The sequence below is a fragment of the Muntiacus reevesi genome, chromosome 9, assembly GCF_963930625.1.
Source record: "Muntiacus reevesi chromosome 9, mMunRee1.1, whole genome shotgun sequence".
NCBI lineage: Eukaryota > Metazoa > Chordata > Mammalia > Artiodactyla > Cervidae > Muntiacus > Muntiacus reevesi.
Genome location: NC_089257.1, coordinates 11,893,830 through 11,910,976, shown reverse-complemented (window position 1 = coordinate 11,910,976; position 17,147 = coordinate 11,893,830). Strand labels below are relative to the sequence as shown.

General features: G+C 36.3%; 1 protein-coding gene across 1 annotated transcript; it reads left to right on the top strand.

Annotated features, from left to right (window-relative positions):
* Positions 1 to 9,256: 9,256 nt before the first annotated feature.
* On the top strand, positions 9,257 to 9,841 carry LOC136175630 (olfactory receptor 4A47-like). Its single transcript, XM_065945882.1, has one exon. It carries the CDS (start codon positions 9,257 to 9,259, stop codon positions 9,839 to 9,841), a length of 585 nt encoding a protein of 194 aa, XP_065801954.1.
* The last annotated feature ends 7,306 nt before the right edge of the window (positions 9,842 to 17,147 follow it).

The following is a 17,147-nucleotide window of genomic DNA, read 5'->3' as shown; positions in this document are numbered from 1 at the left end:
TATAATTTCTGGTTTTATATTTAGATCTTTAATCCATTTTGAGTGTATTTTTGTGTATGGTATTAGAACGTGTTCTAGTTTCTTTCTTTTACAAGTGGTTGACCAGTTTTCCCAGTGCCACTTTTTAAAGAGATTGTCTTTTCTCCACTGTATATTCTTGCCTCCTTTGTCAAAGATAAGGTGTCCATAGGTGCATGGATTTATCTCTGGGCTTTCTATTCTGTTCCATTGATCTATATTTCTGTCTTTGTGCCAGTACCACACTGTCTTGATGACTCTGGCTTTGTAGTAGAGACTAAAGTCAGGCAGGTTGATTCCTCCAGTTCCATTCTTCTTTCTCAAGATTGCTTTGGCTATTCGAGGTTTTTCGTATTTCCATACAAATTGTGAAATTATTTTTTTCTAGTTCTGTGAAAAATACCGTTGGTAGCTTGATAGGAATTGCATTGAATCTATAGATTGCTTTGCATAGTATACTCATTTTCACTCTATTGATTCTTCTGATCCAAGAGCATAGTATATTTCTCCATCTATTTGTGTTCTCTTTGATTTTTTTCGTCAGTGTTTCATAGTTTTCTATATATAGGTCTTTTGTTTCTTTAGGTAGATTTATTCCTAAGTATTTTATTCTTTCATTGCAATGGTGAATGGAATTGTTTCCTTAATTTCTCTTTCTGTTTTCTCATTGTTAGTGCATAGGAATGCAAGGGATTTCTGTGTGTAATTTTATACCCTGCAACTTTACTATATTCATTGATTAGCTCTAGTAATTTTCTGGTGGGGTCTTTAGGGTTTTCTATGTAGAGGTCATGTCACCTGCAAACAGAGAGAGTTTTGCTTCTTTTCCTATCTGGATTCTTTTTATTTCTTTTTCTGCTCTGATTGCTGTGGCCAAAAACATCCAAAACTATACTGAATAGTAGTGGTGAATAGTGGGCAAAATTCCAACATATGGAGGCTGAACAACACGCTGCTGAATAACCAACAAATCACAGAAGAAATCAAAAAAGAAATAAAAATATGCATAGAAATGAATGAAAATGAAAACACAACAACCCAAAACCTATGGGACACCGTTAAAGCAGTGCTAAGGGAAAGGTTCATAGCAATACAGGCTTACCTGAAGAAACAAGAAAAAAGTCAAACAAATAACCTAATGCTACACCCAAAGCAACTTGAAAAGGAAGAAATTATGAACCCCAGGGTTAGTAGAAGGAAAGAAATATTAAAAAATTAGGGCAGAAATAAATGCAAAAGAAGCAAAAGAGACCATAGCAAAAATCAACAAAACCAAAAACTTCTTCTTTGAGAAGGTGAATAAAATTGACAAAGCATCAGGCAGACTCATCAAGAAACAAAGGAAGGAAAATCAAATCAACAAAATTAGAAATGAAAATGGAGAGATCACAACAGACTACACAGAAATACAAAGGATCATAAGAGACTATTATCAGCAACTATATGCAAATAAAATTTACAACTTGGAAGAAATGGACAAATTCTTAGAGAAGTACAACTTTCCAAAATTGAACCAGGAAGAAATAGAAAATCTCAACAGAGGGACATCCCTGGCAGTCCAGTGGTTAAGACTTTGCTCTCCAGTGCAGGGGGCGCAGGTTCAATCCCTGGTCGGGGAGCTAAAAACCCACATGCCTGGCGGCCAAAAACCAAAACATGAAACGGAAACAGTATTGTAACAAATTCAATAAAGACTAAAAGTGGTTCACATCAAAAAAAAAAAAAAAAAAAAAATCTTTAAAAAAAGAAAATCTCAACAGACCCATCACAAGCATGGAAATTGAAATTGCAATCAGAAATCTTCCAACAAACAAAAGCCCAGGACCAGATGGCTTCACACCTGAATTCTACCAAAAATTTAGAGAAGAACACCTATCCTACTCAAACTCTTCCAAAAATTGCAGAAGAAGGTAAACTTCCAAACTCATTCTATGAGGTCACCATCACCTTAATACCAAAACCTGACAAAGGTGCCACAAAAAAAGAAAACTATAGGCCAGTATCACTGATGAACATAGATGCAAAAACCCTTAACAAAATTCTAGCAAACAGAATCCAACAACATATTAAAAAGATCATGCATCATGACCAAGTGGGTTTTATCCCAGGGATTAAAGGATTCTTCAATATCCACAAATCAATCAATGTAATACACCACATTAGCAAATTGAAAAATAAAAACCGTATGATTATCTCAATAGATGCAGAGAAAGCCTTTGACAACATTCAACATCCATTTATGATAAAAACGCTCCAGAAGGTAGGAATAGAAGGAACATACTTCAATATAATAAAAGCTATATATGACAAACCCTCAGCAAACATTATCCTCAATGGTGAAAAATTGAAAGCATTTCCCTGAAAATCAGGAACAAGACAAGGGTGCCCACTCCAGTATTCTTGCCTGAAAAATTCCATGGACAGAGGAGCCTGGCAGGTTACTCAAGTAGATTACATAATACTTGGATATTGACAATACCCACTAGTATATTTAAAATAGATAATCAACAAGGACCTACTCTATAACAAAGGTAACTCAATATTTTGTAATAACCTAACTGGAAAAAGAATTTGGTAAAATAGATACATATATATGTATAACTCAGTCCATTTGATTTAGACCTAACACTAACACATTGTGGATCAACTGTACTCTAATATAAAGTAAAATTTAAAAAAGAATTTAGTGGTTTTGCCATTGTATTGACATATTTATCTCTTAAACAAGTTACCCAAGTTTATCTGAAGCCAATGATATTTGCATATACTTTGGGCTATCGAGGTACAGTTTATGTTCCCTTTCATATTTCAATTAATGAAGTCACCTTAGTTTTTTTTTTTTTTTTTAATTTTTTTTCCTTTTAAGAAACTGACTTCATTTTTTTTTTTTTTTTTGCATGGAATGCAACCCACTGCAGTATTCTTGCCTGGGGAGTCCCATGGACAGAGGAGCCTGGCGGGCTACAGCCCACGGGGTTGCAAAGAGTTAGATATGACTGAGCAACTAACACATACACTGTTTTATTTGTTTATTGGTTGCCCTGAGTCTCTGTTGCTGCACGCGGGATTTCTATAGTTGTGGAGAGTGGGAGCTGCTCTCTAGTTGTGGTTGCATGGGCTTCTCACTTTGTGGCTTCTCTTGTTGAGGAGCACAGGCTCTAGGTGTACTGGCTTCAATAGTTGCAGCATGAAGGCTCCATAGTTGTGACTAAAAACTGTGAAAAGCTGCCTCTAGGGTGCCTGGGCTTCAGTAATTGCAGCACCGGGGCTCATTATTTGAGGCTAGAGGACCCTGGAGTATGCAGACTTCGGTAGTTGTGGCGTGTGGGCTCTCTAGTTGTACCGCTCAGGCTCTAGAGCATGTGCTCAGTGGTTGTGGAGCATGGACTTAATTGCTCCGCAGCATGTGGGATCTTCCGGACCAGGGTTTAAACCTATGTCCCCTGCACTGGCAGGAGGATTACCATTCACTGCCCCACCAGGGAAATCCCTTAGTTCTTACATTTATTTTGAAAATTGTGCTCATATGTGCATACAGAAGGTTGAGTGTCAAAGAGTCGATGCTTTTGGATTGTGGTGCTGGAGAAGACTCTTGGGAGCTCCTTGGGCAGCAAAGAGATCAAATTAGCCAATCCTAAAGGAAATCAACGCTGACCATTCATTGGAAGGACTGATGCTGAAGCTGGAGCTCCAATATTTTGGCCATCTGATACAAAGAGCCACCCATTGGAAAAGACCCTGATTCTGGGAAAGATTGAAGGCAGGAGGAGAAGGGGACACAGAGGATGAGACAGTTAGATAGGATCACAAACTCAGTGAGCATGACTTTGAGCAGACTCTGGGAGGATAAAAAAGGACAGGGAAGCCTGGTGTGCTGCAGTCCATGGGGTCAGCAAAGAGCTGGACATGGCTTAGTAAAACATACATAACAAAGTTTACAATTTTAATCATTTTAAAGTGACAGCTACTTGTTATGCAAACATTACCACTATCCATCTGTAGACTTTTCCAACTTCCCAAACTGAAATTTCAGTCATTAAACAATATTCTCCATATAAGCTCATGGAGCCCCAGGCAGTCACCATTCTAATTTCTGTTTATGAATTTGACTGCTTTAAGTGCTTCATGTAAATGAAATCATATGATAATTGCTTTTTTGTGGTTATCTTTTTTATAACTTGTTATAATATATTTTCCCCACTAAATACTCTTGGCACCCTTGTTGAAAATTATCTAAAGACATACACAAAGGTTTATTTCTAGGCTTTCTATTTTATTCCATTAGTCCATCGTCCATCTTTATTCGAATACTGGTTCTATGATTTCCATCGCTTTGTATAATATGTTTTAAAGTCAGGAAGTATGAGACCCCCAGCTTTCTTCTTTTCAAGATTGTTTTGGCAACTTGGAGTCCTTGAGATTTCACATGAATTTTAGCATGGATTTTTCTGTTTCTGCGAAATCAGTTTTGCTATTTTGACCTGTAGATCACTTGAGGTAGTATTAACAACTTAATACTTTTAAATGTCCAGATCATAAGTGTCTTTTCGCATTTGTGTGTGTTCCACAATATCTCTCAGTAAGCTTTTGTAGTTTTCAGTTTACAGGATTTATCTCTTTGGTTCAGTTCAGTTCAGTTCAGTTCAGTCGCTCAGTCGTGTCCGACTCTTTGCGACCCCATGAATCGCAGAACACCAGGTCTCCCTGCCCATCACCAACTCCCGGAGTTTACTCAAGCTCATGCCCATTGAGTTGGTGATGCCATCCAACCATCTCATCCTCTGTCATCCCCTTCTCCTCCTGCCCCCAATCCCTCCCTGCATCAGGGTCTTTTCCAATGAGTCAGCTCTTCACGTGAGGTGGCCAAAGTACTGAAGTTTCAGCTTCAGCATCAGTCCTTCCAAAAAAACCCAGGACTGATCTCCTTCAGGATGGACCCAGGTTGGATCTCCTTGCAGTCCAAGGGACTCTTGAGGGTCTTCTCCAACACCACAGTTCAAAAACATCAATTTTTCGGTGCTCAGCTTTCTTCACAGTCCAGCTCTCACATCCATACATGACCACTGGAAAAACCATAGCCTTGACCAGAAGGACCTTTGTTGGCAAAGTAATGTCTCTGCTTTTTAATATGCTATCTAGGTTGGTCATAACTTTCCTTCCAAGGAGTAAGCGTCTTTTAATTTCATGGCTGCAGTCACCATCCGCAGTGATTTTGGAGCCCCAAAAAATAAAGTCTGACACTGTTTCCACTGTCTCCCCATCTATTTCCCATGAGGTGATGGGACCAGATCCCATGATCTTAGTTTTCTGAATGTTGAGCTTTAAGCCAACTTTTTCACTCTCCTCTTTCCCTTTCATCAAGAGGCTCTTTAGTTCCTCTTCACTCTCTGCCATAAGGGTGGTATCATCTGCATATCTGAGGTTATTGATATTTCTTCTGGCAGTCTTGATTCCAGCTTGTGCTTCTTCCAGCCCAGCGTTTCTCATGATGTACTCTGCATATAAGTTAAATAAGCAGGGTGACAATATATAGCCTTGACGTACTCCTTTTCCTATTTGGAACCAGTCTGTTGTTCCATGTCCAGTTCTAACTGTTGCTTCCTGACCTGCATACAGATTTCTCAAGAGGCAAGTCAAGTGGTCTGGTAAATATGTTATTCTTTTTTCATGCTTTTGTACATGGAATTACTTTCTTAATTTTTCCTTGAGTTGCTAGTTACACATAGAAATTCAACATCATTTCATAAAAAACTCCCAACAAATTGGAAATAGAAGGAATGCATCTTGATATAAATAAGTCTATATATAGCATATCTATAGCTAACATCATCCTCAACATAGAAAGGTTGAAATCTTCCCCATTAAAATCTAGAATCAGACAAGAGGGCACACTCTCACAAGTCCTTTTATAACATAGCACTGCCAGAAAAATTCCTGTGAAAAGTTTATTTTTTTCTAAATATAGGTCCTGTCATCTCTGATGACAGGAGATAATTTTATTAATTTTTATTTAGTATTACTTTCTGGAACAGTGCTTCTAATGACAGTCACTTCCTACCTTTCAATCACAGCTTAAAGATAACCTTTTAAGGGACTTCTCCTATTATATTATCCACAGTGGAATTCTCCCTCTTCTTTTCTGTCTCATTATTCTATTTTTTATCTTATAAGCCCTAAATAAGACTATAACTACTTTATTAAATGTCTCCTTCTTTATTTTCTGACCTATTATAATGTTCATGCAGGAAAAAAAAATTTTTTTATGTGATTTTCCCTCTGGTTTTATTAAGTGCTGTGTCCTAGCCCATAGCACAGTTGCTGGCATAAGAGATGTGCCCTAGCTTTTAAAAACAATTAATAATTGGAAAAATCATTAGTTGTTACATCTAAAACTTTAAAACATTTAATTTTATTTTTAGTATAATTTTATTTATTTAACCAGATTTTAATGTGATTAAATCTATTATTGAATAAAGAGAAAGTTATTCTTTCCATGGCAGGGGAGAATATATTAAGTCTAGTAGATCAAAATGAGTGAGTCTATATTTTATCCTCAACGGCAGCAGCCTCATAACAATTCTAAAGCTACTTTTTTTTTTTTGCATGTTATACCTTTCTGATATTAATCATGTGATTTGCTCTAGTAATACCTTCACGTATTTTTTGTTGTTGTTTAGTTCCTAGGTCATGTCCGATTCATTTGCCACTTCATGGACTGTAGCTTGCCAGGCTCCTCTGTCCATGAGATTTCCCAGGCAAGGATACTGGAATGGGTAGCTATTTCCTTCTCCAGGGGATCTTCCCAGCCCAGGGATCAAAACTGCATCTTATGCATTGGCAAGTGAATTCTTCACCACTGAGCCATCAGGAAAGCCCCTATAGATGTTCCTTAAAACCTTTGTGGAAAATCCCAGTGAATTAGTTAAACAAGAATCAGCCTTGGACACATTCCAAGACTCAGTGATAATTGTAGTTGGAAGGGCTGAAATAGCCTGTGATCTTCACCCCTAATAGGAAGAAGATGCTATTCGCTTGGTACCTGGCATAACAATTTCAGGGGGTTCTTTCTTAGACTTATTTAAAAAGTATCATGGGAATGTCTTTCAAAATTTCAGTCAACGAGTCTGGTCATGTTAATATGACAGAGTGAAAAGAACTGAACTGTGAAATACTATTTGTATTTTTGAAGTTAGGAGAAAAGAAGAAACTTGTGAAAAATTTCCCTGCCAAATAACTAGTTAATTTCTTCTATGTATATGTAGGATTTGCTTGTCGTTTTGATATATTTCCTAATGCAATAAATGTGTTTATCAGTGTGTGCACCATGGAATTCCTTTCAAATAATCTACACTGCACATAAAAATGATCTGAATAATCAGAAGACTCCATGAAGCAAATGGACAGACAGTCAAATAAACGACATGCTCAAGTAATAAGGCAGCATTTTGCCCTCTGTTGTCAAACTGGAAGAAAAATAATTCCAAGTGTTTATAAGTAACTTCAAGTTATTCTTCAAGTTCTGAATAAGTGTCCAGAAGGTAAGACTGATATTAAATACTGGGAACCCACAGTTGTAAGACTTTCTTTGTTATATAAGAGAGTAAATTACTTAGAGTAAATCAAACTTAGATTCAATTTTAGGTATATGACTTAAAAATGTGTACTTGAGAAAATGAATTAGATATTCTGAGCCTTAATTTCTTCACTTCTGAAACAAGGATTCCAGTTCTTGCTAATGTGAATATTAAATGTGTTGCATTAAACTATGAGTGAGTGATTGGAATATACTGTAGGAGTTTGGAGAAGTAGAGTGATGTTATCAGAATAAGATTAAAAAGGACAGTTTGACTGCTTCAGGAGAACTGACTTTTGAGGCCAATATAAATGTGGAAAGAGTTAGTAGGAGTCTGTTTGGTGGACCTGGAAGAAATTAAGTAGGGAATGATCAAATCTGTGATATAGTAGAGCTAGTAGGATTTATTTAAATTTTCTGAGAGTAATAAATGAGTAAAAAACACTAAAAATTTTTCTGAACAATAACATGGAAAACTATAGTATTTAATGAGATAAGGAATGCCTCTTTAAATTTTGTTTAGAAAATGTTCATGTTTATTGTGAAAAATTCAGAAATTAGTTTTACAAATAGTAAATTGCTATTTGATTTGATTTCAAAATTAAAGATGTTGCAAATAAATGTTTGAAATTTAGGGGAAAGATGGGGGTTGGAGATGCAAAATTAGACTGCTGCAGTCTAACTCATTGGTCAGAAAAGGAAAATATGCACCTAAAGACATAAGAAGTGTCAGTGAGGTTAGAGAGTTCAGGACAAGGATCTTCTATTCACTCATTCATCTACCCATATTGATTACGTGTATTACCTTAAGTGTGCCTCATATATTATACATCGTGTCTGTAAGTGCTACACCTTTTCATGGCTTTCTCTTTCTATTTCTTTATACTTTAAATTCTTTTATACACTCAGCTCAAGTACTGCTTCCTCTTGAAAGTCCTCTGTGATACCCATTTGATGCATTCCTATATTCTGACTCTTCAGCACTGTGTGAATTTAATGGAACTTAACACATGTGTCTGGAATTGCTTGCTTTTTCATTCTGTGTCATATCACTGAGGTTAAAGCAAACAAACAAACAAAAAACAGAAAAAAGAACTATGCCTTATTCAACTTGGTAATCAAAATGTCTATGACACATTAGACACAAACAGATGTTCTACAAATGTTCTTCCAATGAATGGATAAATAAAAAAAATATTCTTATACATTTGAGCACTTTTCCCCCTTTAAGTGTTTCCCCCCTTGGTTTTTTTTTTTATTTTTTATTTTTTTTTTAGGTATACTGCTTTAGTATGTGACATCAGCTCCTGTCCAGATTAGATGGAATCAAGAAACAACGTAACCTACTTTGTCCTTCTGGGTCTCACACAGAATCCGAAGGAGCAGAAAGTCCTTTTCGTTTTGTTCCTGTTCATCTACCTTTTGACTCTGGTGGGCAACCTTCTTATTATAGTGACTATAGCTGTCAGTGAGACTCTGAACTCACCGATGTACTTTTTTCTTGCTAGCTTATCATGTATGGATGTCACTTACTCCACTTCTATAACTCCCAGATTGATTTCAGAGTCGTTATTTGGGGGAAAAAACATATCCTTTGAATCCTGTATGACCCAACTCTTTACAGGGCACTTTTTTGCTGGATTCAGAGTCTTCCTTCTGCTGGTGATGGCCTATGACCGCTATGTGGCCATCTGTAAGCCCTTGCATTATCTGGTGATCATGAGGCAGAGGGTGTGTGTTGCGCTGCTGGTGGTGTCCTGGGTTGGAGGTTTTCTGCATTCAGTGACTCAACTCAGCACTGTTTATGGGCTCCCATTCTGTGGCCCCAATGTCATTGATCACTATATGTGTGACATGTACCCCTTGTTGAAACTCGTCTGTACTGACACCTATATCGTTGGTGTCTTAGTGTTGGCCAATGGAGGACTGATCTGCACTGCTGTGTTTCTGCTCTTACTCGTCTCCTACGGAGTCATCCTGCACTCTCTGAAGAACCTGAGTCAGGAAGGGAGGCAGAAAGCCCTCCAGACCTGTGGCTCCCACATCACCGTGGTTGTCTGCTTATTTGTTCCCTGCATTTTCATATATGTGAGACCTGCGAAGACCTTCCCCATTGACAAATTATTGAGCGTGTTTTTCACTGTCATAACACCCATGCTGAACCCATTAATCTATAGTCTAAGAAGTTCTGAGTTGACTAATGCTATGAAGAAGCTCTGGAGAAGAAACATCATATCTCATATTAAATAAGTGCATCATCTACCATGAAGTGAGTCATTTGACAGCAGGTTCCATTTCCTTAGAGTGCAGAAGTCATTTTAAAATTTGATTCTGATTTAAAATTTTTTCTTTAAAAAGAAAAAATCCTCTTTCTTCAAAGAGTTTATGATCATTGCAATTAAAGATCATTATTATACAGCTGTGCTATTAATAACAGTTTCCTCCATACTAGAATGTAAGGCCCATAATTACTTTTTTATCACTGTACCTAGAAATGTGTAATGCCTGTATGGTAAGGAGTTAATAATAAATAATGATTAAGTGGGAAAAGTATTATATAGTAACACTGATTTTTAATCAATTTATGCATTTAGCTTTTTTACTCTTTTTTCAGAGACAAGATAATTTTTATTTACCATCTTGTAATTTAAGTAAACTTTTTAATGTTTACAATTTAAAATATTTAATTCTATATATTCTTTGTTAGTATATTTCACTTGCATTATACACAAATTTTTTACTTTAATACTGTTAGTGTTTACAAGAAAATTGAAGTAAAATAGATAATAATAAACAACATAAATAAAACCAAATAATATGGGGTGAAGTGTCAAACAAATTTCTCCTTTTTCTCTCAATATTTTCCAATCTTCACTCTAAGACTTAGAGTCTAATTTTTTTTCTTAATTTTCATTTAGTAAAAATATTTGCAAATGCCAATTTATTTGCCATATATATGTTTGCTTTTTCTATGTATATCACACTTGTTTTTACTATGCCACATCTTAAAGATATTTCAATACCAGCTCAAACATATCCCTTAACTTTCTCATATCTCACAATGCTTTTTATAAATTTATATTAAAATTCATATGCCCATTCCTTTTCATGTGCTTTTAAACTTTTTTATGACAAACAGTTTTCAAATAAATATGTGTTTGAATATGTGCAAATATGATTTCCTAGGCATAAAATTGTTGATTTGATATTTGAATCAATGATGAGGTAACATATGCATTTAAAATGTTGATATTGATAGTTATTGACAAACTATTTTTCTGGAGGTTATATAACAACTACAGTCTTGTCCACTGTCAGTGAGAATTCATTTGTCCATATTTTCGAGACCAGTACCTGATAAATAGTTATAACAACTGATTAAAGTTATTTTTATACTTTGCTACCCTTTTGATATAATTTAACTGGGCATCATTCAATACATTTAACTTGAGTTGTAATTATTTTTTGGTGGATATTTTATGTGTGTGTCTTACTTCATTCAATTTTTTATTTTTATGAGATCATATATTAAAGAAATGATCTCTTTTATATTGTATATATAATTAATACTTTCTGGTTGTATGTTCTTAAATTTTTATCCTATGTGGAGTGCTTTTTGTATGTAATATTTTTATACTATATATTCAGTTTTTTTTGTATATTGCTTATGAAGAATTTTCTCATTTCACTTGTGACACTTCTTCAATTCTTTTTTAGTATTTAATTTTTAAAACATTTTTGATATCATATGGAAACTTTTGACTTGTCTTGAATTAATTTTGCTATAGGAGATAAATGTTGATTCAATTTTTAGTTGTTTCTCTAAATTTTAGGTTTCTTTTAAATGGTCATGTAAATATCTTTTTGCCATTGATTTAAAATCCTGACTATTGTATCCTGAAGTCCTATGTATTTGGATATAATTCAAGACATGATTCTTTTTCATTGATCTCTTAATTCATGTGCAGATTGGCACATAATATAATTGCCATGATATATAACACATTTTGATAAGTAAAGAGACTAGCAGTCCCTCATTACTATTCTTTTTCAGAGGTATACCTAGGCTTGTATATCTCTGTTCCAAATTATTACAAATAAAATAATAAATTGAATATAAATAAGATTAATAATATAGTTTAAAATACTGCTGCTGCTAAGTCGTTTCACTCATGTCCGACTCTGTGCGACCCCATAGACGGCAGCCCACCAGGCTCCCCTGTCCCTTGGATTCTCCAGGCAAGAATACTGGAGTGGGTTGCCATTCCCTTCTCCAATGCATGAAAGTGAAAAGTGAAAGTGAAGTCGCTCAGTCGTGCCTAACTCTTAGCGACCCCATGGACTGCAGCCTACCATGCTCCTCCCTCCATGGGATTCTCCAGGCAAGAGTACTGGAGTGGGTTGCCATTGCCTCCTCCGAGTTTAAAATGAAGTTAAGATAAATTTAAAATAGTTTAGTCACAAATAATATTCAGTTATTATTTTCATTAAGTTTCATTTTAAGAAGGGTCATTTTAGAGGAGTTGATGTCTTCAGAGTATAAAACTGTGACCCAGGTATGAAAAGATGTTTTCAGTTAAAAGTCACCTTTTGTAAATTTGGGTAAAGCAGGAATTACAGTTCCTGCTTGTATTTCTGTCCCTTGTGGACATCTGCTGTTCTTCATCTATGACATCTGAAATACCAATTGACACTTGCTGTAAGAAAAAAATCATCTCCTCCAGGAAGTCCAGGACTAATGTCTTTGCTGAGCATCTTTTGCTCCTGAGATCTTCTTGTCCATACTGGTTGCCAGTGAGCACTATGTGACCATCCGCAAAACCCTGTCCTGTGAAACCATCATGAGTGACAGGGATGTGGCTTCCTTTTTCAAGTAATAGGAATGGGAAGGCTGTACTTGCAACCACACAGATCTTCATAGTGTGGCTGCCTGTCTGTGGTTCAATGACAAAGACCATTCCTGTGTGCCTTAAACACTTTGTTGAAACTTGTCTGCATGGAATTCACATCCTTGAACTCTGTTGATGCCAATCATTGGTTCATTTATCCATTAAAACAATTTCCCTTGTTGGTCTCTTAGCTGGTTATCTTGTCCTCCCTAGAGACACAGCTTGGAGGGGAGATGCAAAGTTCTCTCCACCTGTGTCTCTCACATCACTACGGTCATCTTAGTTTTCAAGCTCTGTTTATTCGTGTATTTGTATCCAAGGCTTGGGTACATTTTATATCATGAGAAGGCTTTTGTTAAACTTCTTAAACTTCAAGCTCAGAAATTTAGACGTGAAAATGCTATGAGGAAGTTCTGGGATGATAAAGTGACTTTGGGAAATAATCATAGCAATAAAAAGTGAGTTTGTCTTTAAAATGGAAAAGAGAAAATACAATTTTTATTTTTTTAATATATTTACTTATTTTAATTGATAGCTAATTACTTTACAATATTGTAGTGGTTTTTGCCATACCTTGACATGAATCAGCCATGGATTTACATGTGTTCCCCATCGTGAACACCCTCCCACCTCCCTCCCCATCCCATCCCTCAGGGTCTTCCCAGTGCACCAGCCCTGAGCACCCTGTCTCATGCATCGAACCTAGACTGATGATCTATTTCACATATGATGATATACATGTTTCAATGCTATTCTCTCAAATCATCCCACCCTCGCTTTCTCCCACAGAGTCCAAAATTCTGTTCTTTACATCTGCATCTCTTTTGCTGTCTTGCATATAGGGTCATTATTACCATCTTTCTAAATTCCATATATATATATATATATATATATATCAATATATTGTATTGGTGTTTTTGTTTCTGACTTACTTCACTCTGTATAATAGCCTCCAGTTTCATCCACCTCATTAGAACTGATTCAAATGCACTCTTTTTAATAGCTGAGTAGTATTCTATTGTGTATACATACCACAGCTTTCTTATCCATTTGTCTGTCAGTGGACATCTCGGTTGCTTCCATGTGCTAGCTATTGTAAACAGTGCTGTGATGAATATTGGTGTACATGCGTCTCTTTCAATTCTGATTTCCTCAGTGTGTATGTCCAGCAGTGGGATTGCTAGGTCATATGGCAGTTCTATTTCCAGTTTTTTAAGGAATATCCAAACTGTTCTCCATAGCGGCTGTACTAGGTTGCATTCCCACCAACAGTGTAAGAGGGTTCCCTTTTCTCCACACCCTCTCCAGCATTTATTGTTTGTAGACTTTTTGATAGCAGCCATTCTGACGGGCATGAGATGGTACCTCACTGTGGTTTTGATTTGCATTTCTCTGACAATGAATGATGCTGAACATCTTTTCATGTGTTTGTTAGCCATCTGTATGTCTTCTTTGGAGAAATGTCTGCTTAGCTCTTTGGCCCAGTTTTTTGATAGGGTCGTTTATTTTTCTGGTATGGAACTGCATGAACTACTTGTATATTTTTGAGATTAATTCTTTGTCAGTTGTGTCTTTTGCTATTATTTTTTCCCATTCTGAAGACTGTCTTTTCACCTTGCTTATAGTTTCCTTCATTGTGCAAAAGCTTTTAAGTTTCATTAGGTCCCATTTGTTTATTTTTGCCTTTATTTCCATTACTCTGGGAGGTGGGTTATAGAGGATCCTGCTGTGGTTTATGTCAGAGATGTTTTTGCCTATGTTTCCTCTAGGAGTTTTATAGTTTCTGGTCTTACGTTTATATCTTTAATCCATTTTGAGTTTATTTTTGTGTGTGGTGTTAGAAAGTGTTCTAGTTTCGTTCTTTTACAAGTGGCTGACCAGTTTTCCCAGCACCACTTGTTAAATCAATTGTCTTTCCTCCATTGTATAGTCTTGCCTCCTTTGTCAAAGATAAGTTGTCCATAGGTGCATGGATTTATCTCTGGGCTTTCTATTTTGTTCCAATGATTTATATGAGAAAATGCAACTTTATGATTGAAGACAACTCTACACTACTTAAAAGGATGTTGATTTTGACATATAGGCCCATAGAGGCAAGTTCCAAATAGAAAGTTATTTACCATTATACAATTATATTTAGTTTTATGTATTACCTTTTTGGTAGTTAACTTTTATTTACTGTCAGAATTAGTTAGGATTTGGAAATTCCCTGCCAGTCCAGAGGTTGGGACTACACACTGTCATTGCCAAGGGCCTATGTTCAGCCCTGATAGAAGAACTAGAACCCCTCAAGATACACCACACAGCCACACACATAAAAAGACACACCAATAACAAACAAACAGACAAAAAACCTAGGCAAGGAATATTGACAAAAAAATAGTTTGTTATAATACAGTTCCAAAAAACTTTTTGAAATGCAAATGTTTACTTTACTATGACTCATTACAGTTTCTATTTAAGTCATCATGCTTCCATGTAGCCTAATTATTATCTGCCACTCTGAGCGTAAACCCATCTCACCCAATGTTTCATCAGTCACTTTGGTGTCTCTGCAGAGTGGAGTTGAAGTACAATCTGCAGTGTGTAATCTGAGTGTATATTCCTACTGCTTTGTAGGGAAGGAAGTTTCAGATTATAAAATGCCCTCTTCCCCTAAATAACCAGTCAATCTGAACTATTCTGGAGAAGCACAAAATACTTCAAAAATGTTTGCTATCTTGCATCTAAAATCTGATTTTGAGACTTCAAGCTCTCCCTTTTTCTGATCTACTTTGTTTATTGGTGAATCCTGAGTACTTAGAACAATGCCTGGCCTATGGTAGATACTCAAAGTTGGTTGAGGTGAATATGTAATGCTACCGGAGTTTACCCAAACCCATGTCCACTGAGTCGGTGATGCCATCCAACATCTCATCCTCTGTCATCCCTTCTCCTCCTGCCCTCAATCTTTCCCAGCATCAGGGTCTTTTCAAATGACTCAGCTCTCAGCATGAGGTGGCCAAAGGACTGGAGTTTCAGCTTCAACATCACTCCTTCCAATGAACACCCAGGACTGATCTCTTGTAGGATGGACTGGTTGGATCTCCTTGCAGTCCAAGGGACTCTCAAGAGTCTTCTCCAACACCACAGTTCAAAACATCAATTCTTCAGCACTCAGCTTTCTTTATAGTCCAACTCTCACATGCAAACATGACCACTGGAAAAACCATAGGCTTGACTAGATGGACATTTGTTGACAAATAATCTCTGCTTTTTAATATCCTGTCTAGGTTGGTCATAACTTTTCTTCCAAGGAGCAAGCATCCTTTAATTTCATGGCTGCAAACACCATCTGCAGTTATTTTGTAGCCAGAAAAATAAAGTCAGCCATTGTTTCCACTGTTTCCCCATCTATTTGCCATGAAGTGATGGGACCACAGACCATGATCTTAGTTTTCTGAATGTTGAGCTTTAAGCCAACTTTTTCACTCTCCTCTCTCACTTTCATCAAGAGGCCCTTCAGTACTTCTTCACTTTCTGCCATAAGGGTGCTGTCATCTGCATATGTGAATTATTGATATTTCTCCTGGCAATCTTGATTACAGTTTGTGCTTCTTCCAACCCAGCATATCTCATGATGTATTCTGCATATAAGTTAAATAAGCAGAGTGACAATATACAGCCTTGATGTACTTCTTTTCCTATTTGGAACCAGTGTGTTTTTCTAACTGTTGCTTCCTGACCTGCATGCAGGCTTCTCAAGAGGTAGGTCAGGTGTTCTGGTATTCCCATCTCTTTCAGAATTTTCCACAGTTTATTGTGATCCACACAGTCAATGGCTTTGGCATAGTCAATAAAGCAGACATAGATGTTTTTCTGGAACTCTCTTGTTTCTTCGATGAACCCCCATAGATATTCTTGAAAACCTTTGAGGAAAATCCCAGTGAATTAATTAAACAAGAATCAGCCTTGGACACATTCCAAGACCCAGTGATAATTGCAGCTGGAAGGGATGAAATAGCCCTAATAGGAAGAAAATGCTATTCGCTTAGCAACTGCCATGAAAATTTCAGGAGGTCCTTAGACTTATAGCATGACTTAAAAAGAATCACAGGAATGTCTTTCAAAATCTCAACTAGTTTGGTCATGTTAATATGACAGAGTGAAAAGAACTGAACAGTCAAATGGGATTTGTATTTTTGAAGTTAGAAGGAAAGAAGTTACTTGTGAAATATTTCCCTGCCAAATAACTAGTTGATTTATTCTATGTGTATGTAGTATTGACTGGACATTTTGATATATTTCCTGATGCAATAAACTTGTTTTCCAGTGTGCACCATGGAATTGCTTTCAAATAATCTACATTGCAGTTAAAAATGACCTGAATAATCAGAAGACTCCATGAAGCAAATGGACAGACAGTCAAATAAACTATATGCTCAAGAAAAAAAGTGGGCTTTTGTCCTCTTTGTCAAACTGGATGAAAAATAATTCCAAGTGTTGATGAGTAACTTCAGGTTATTCTTCAGGTTCTGAACAAGCCTCCAGAAGGTAAGACTAACATTAAATTGTGGAACCAAGCTCACAGTTGTGAGACCTTCTTTATTATATAAGAAAATAAATTACTTTAAAATCAATCAAACAAATTCAATTCTAGGTATATGACTTAAAAGTGTGTACTTGAG

What these genes read in the sequence shown, in the direction of transcription:
- LOC136175630 (XM_065945882.1), top strand. Translation starts at nt 9,257, where the DNA reads ATGGCCTATGACCGCTATGTGGCCATCTGTAAGCCCTTGCATTATCTG.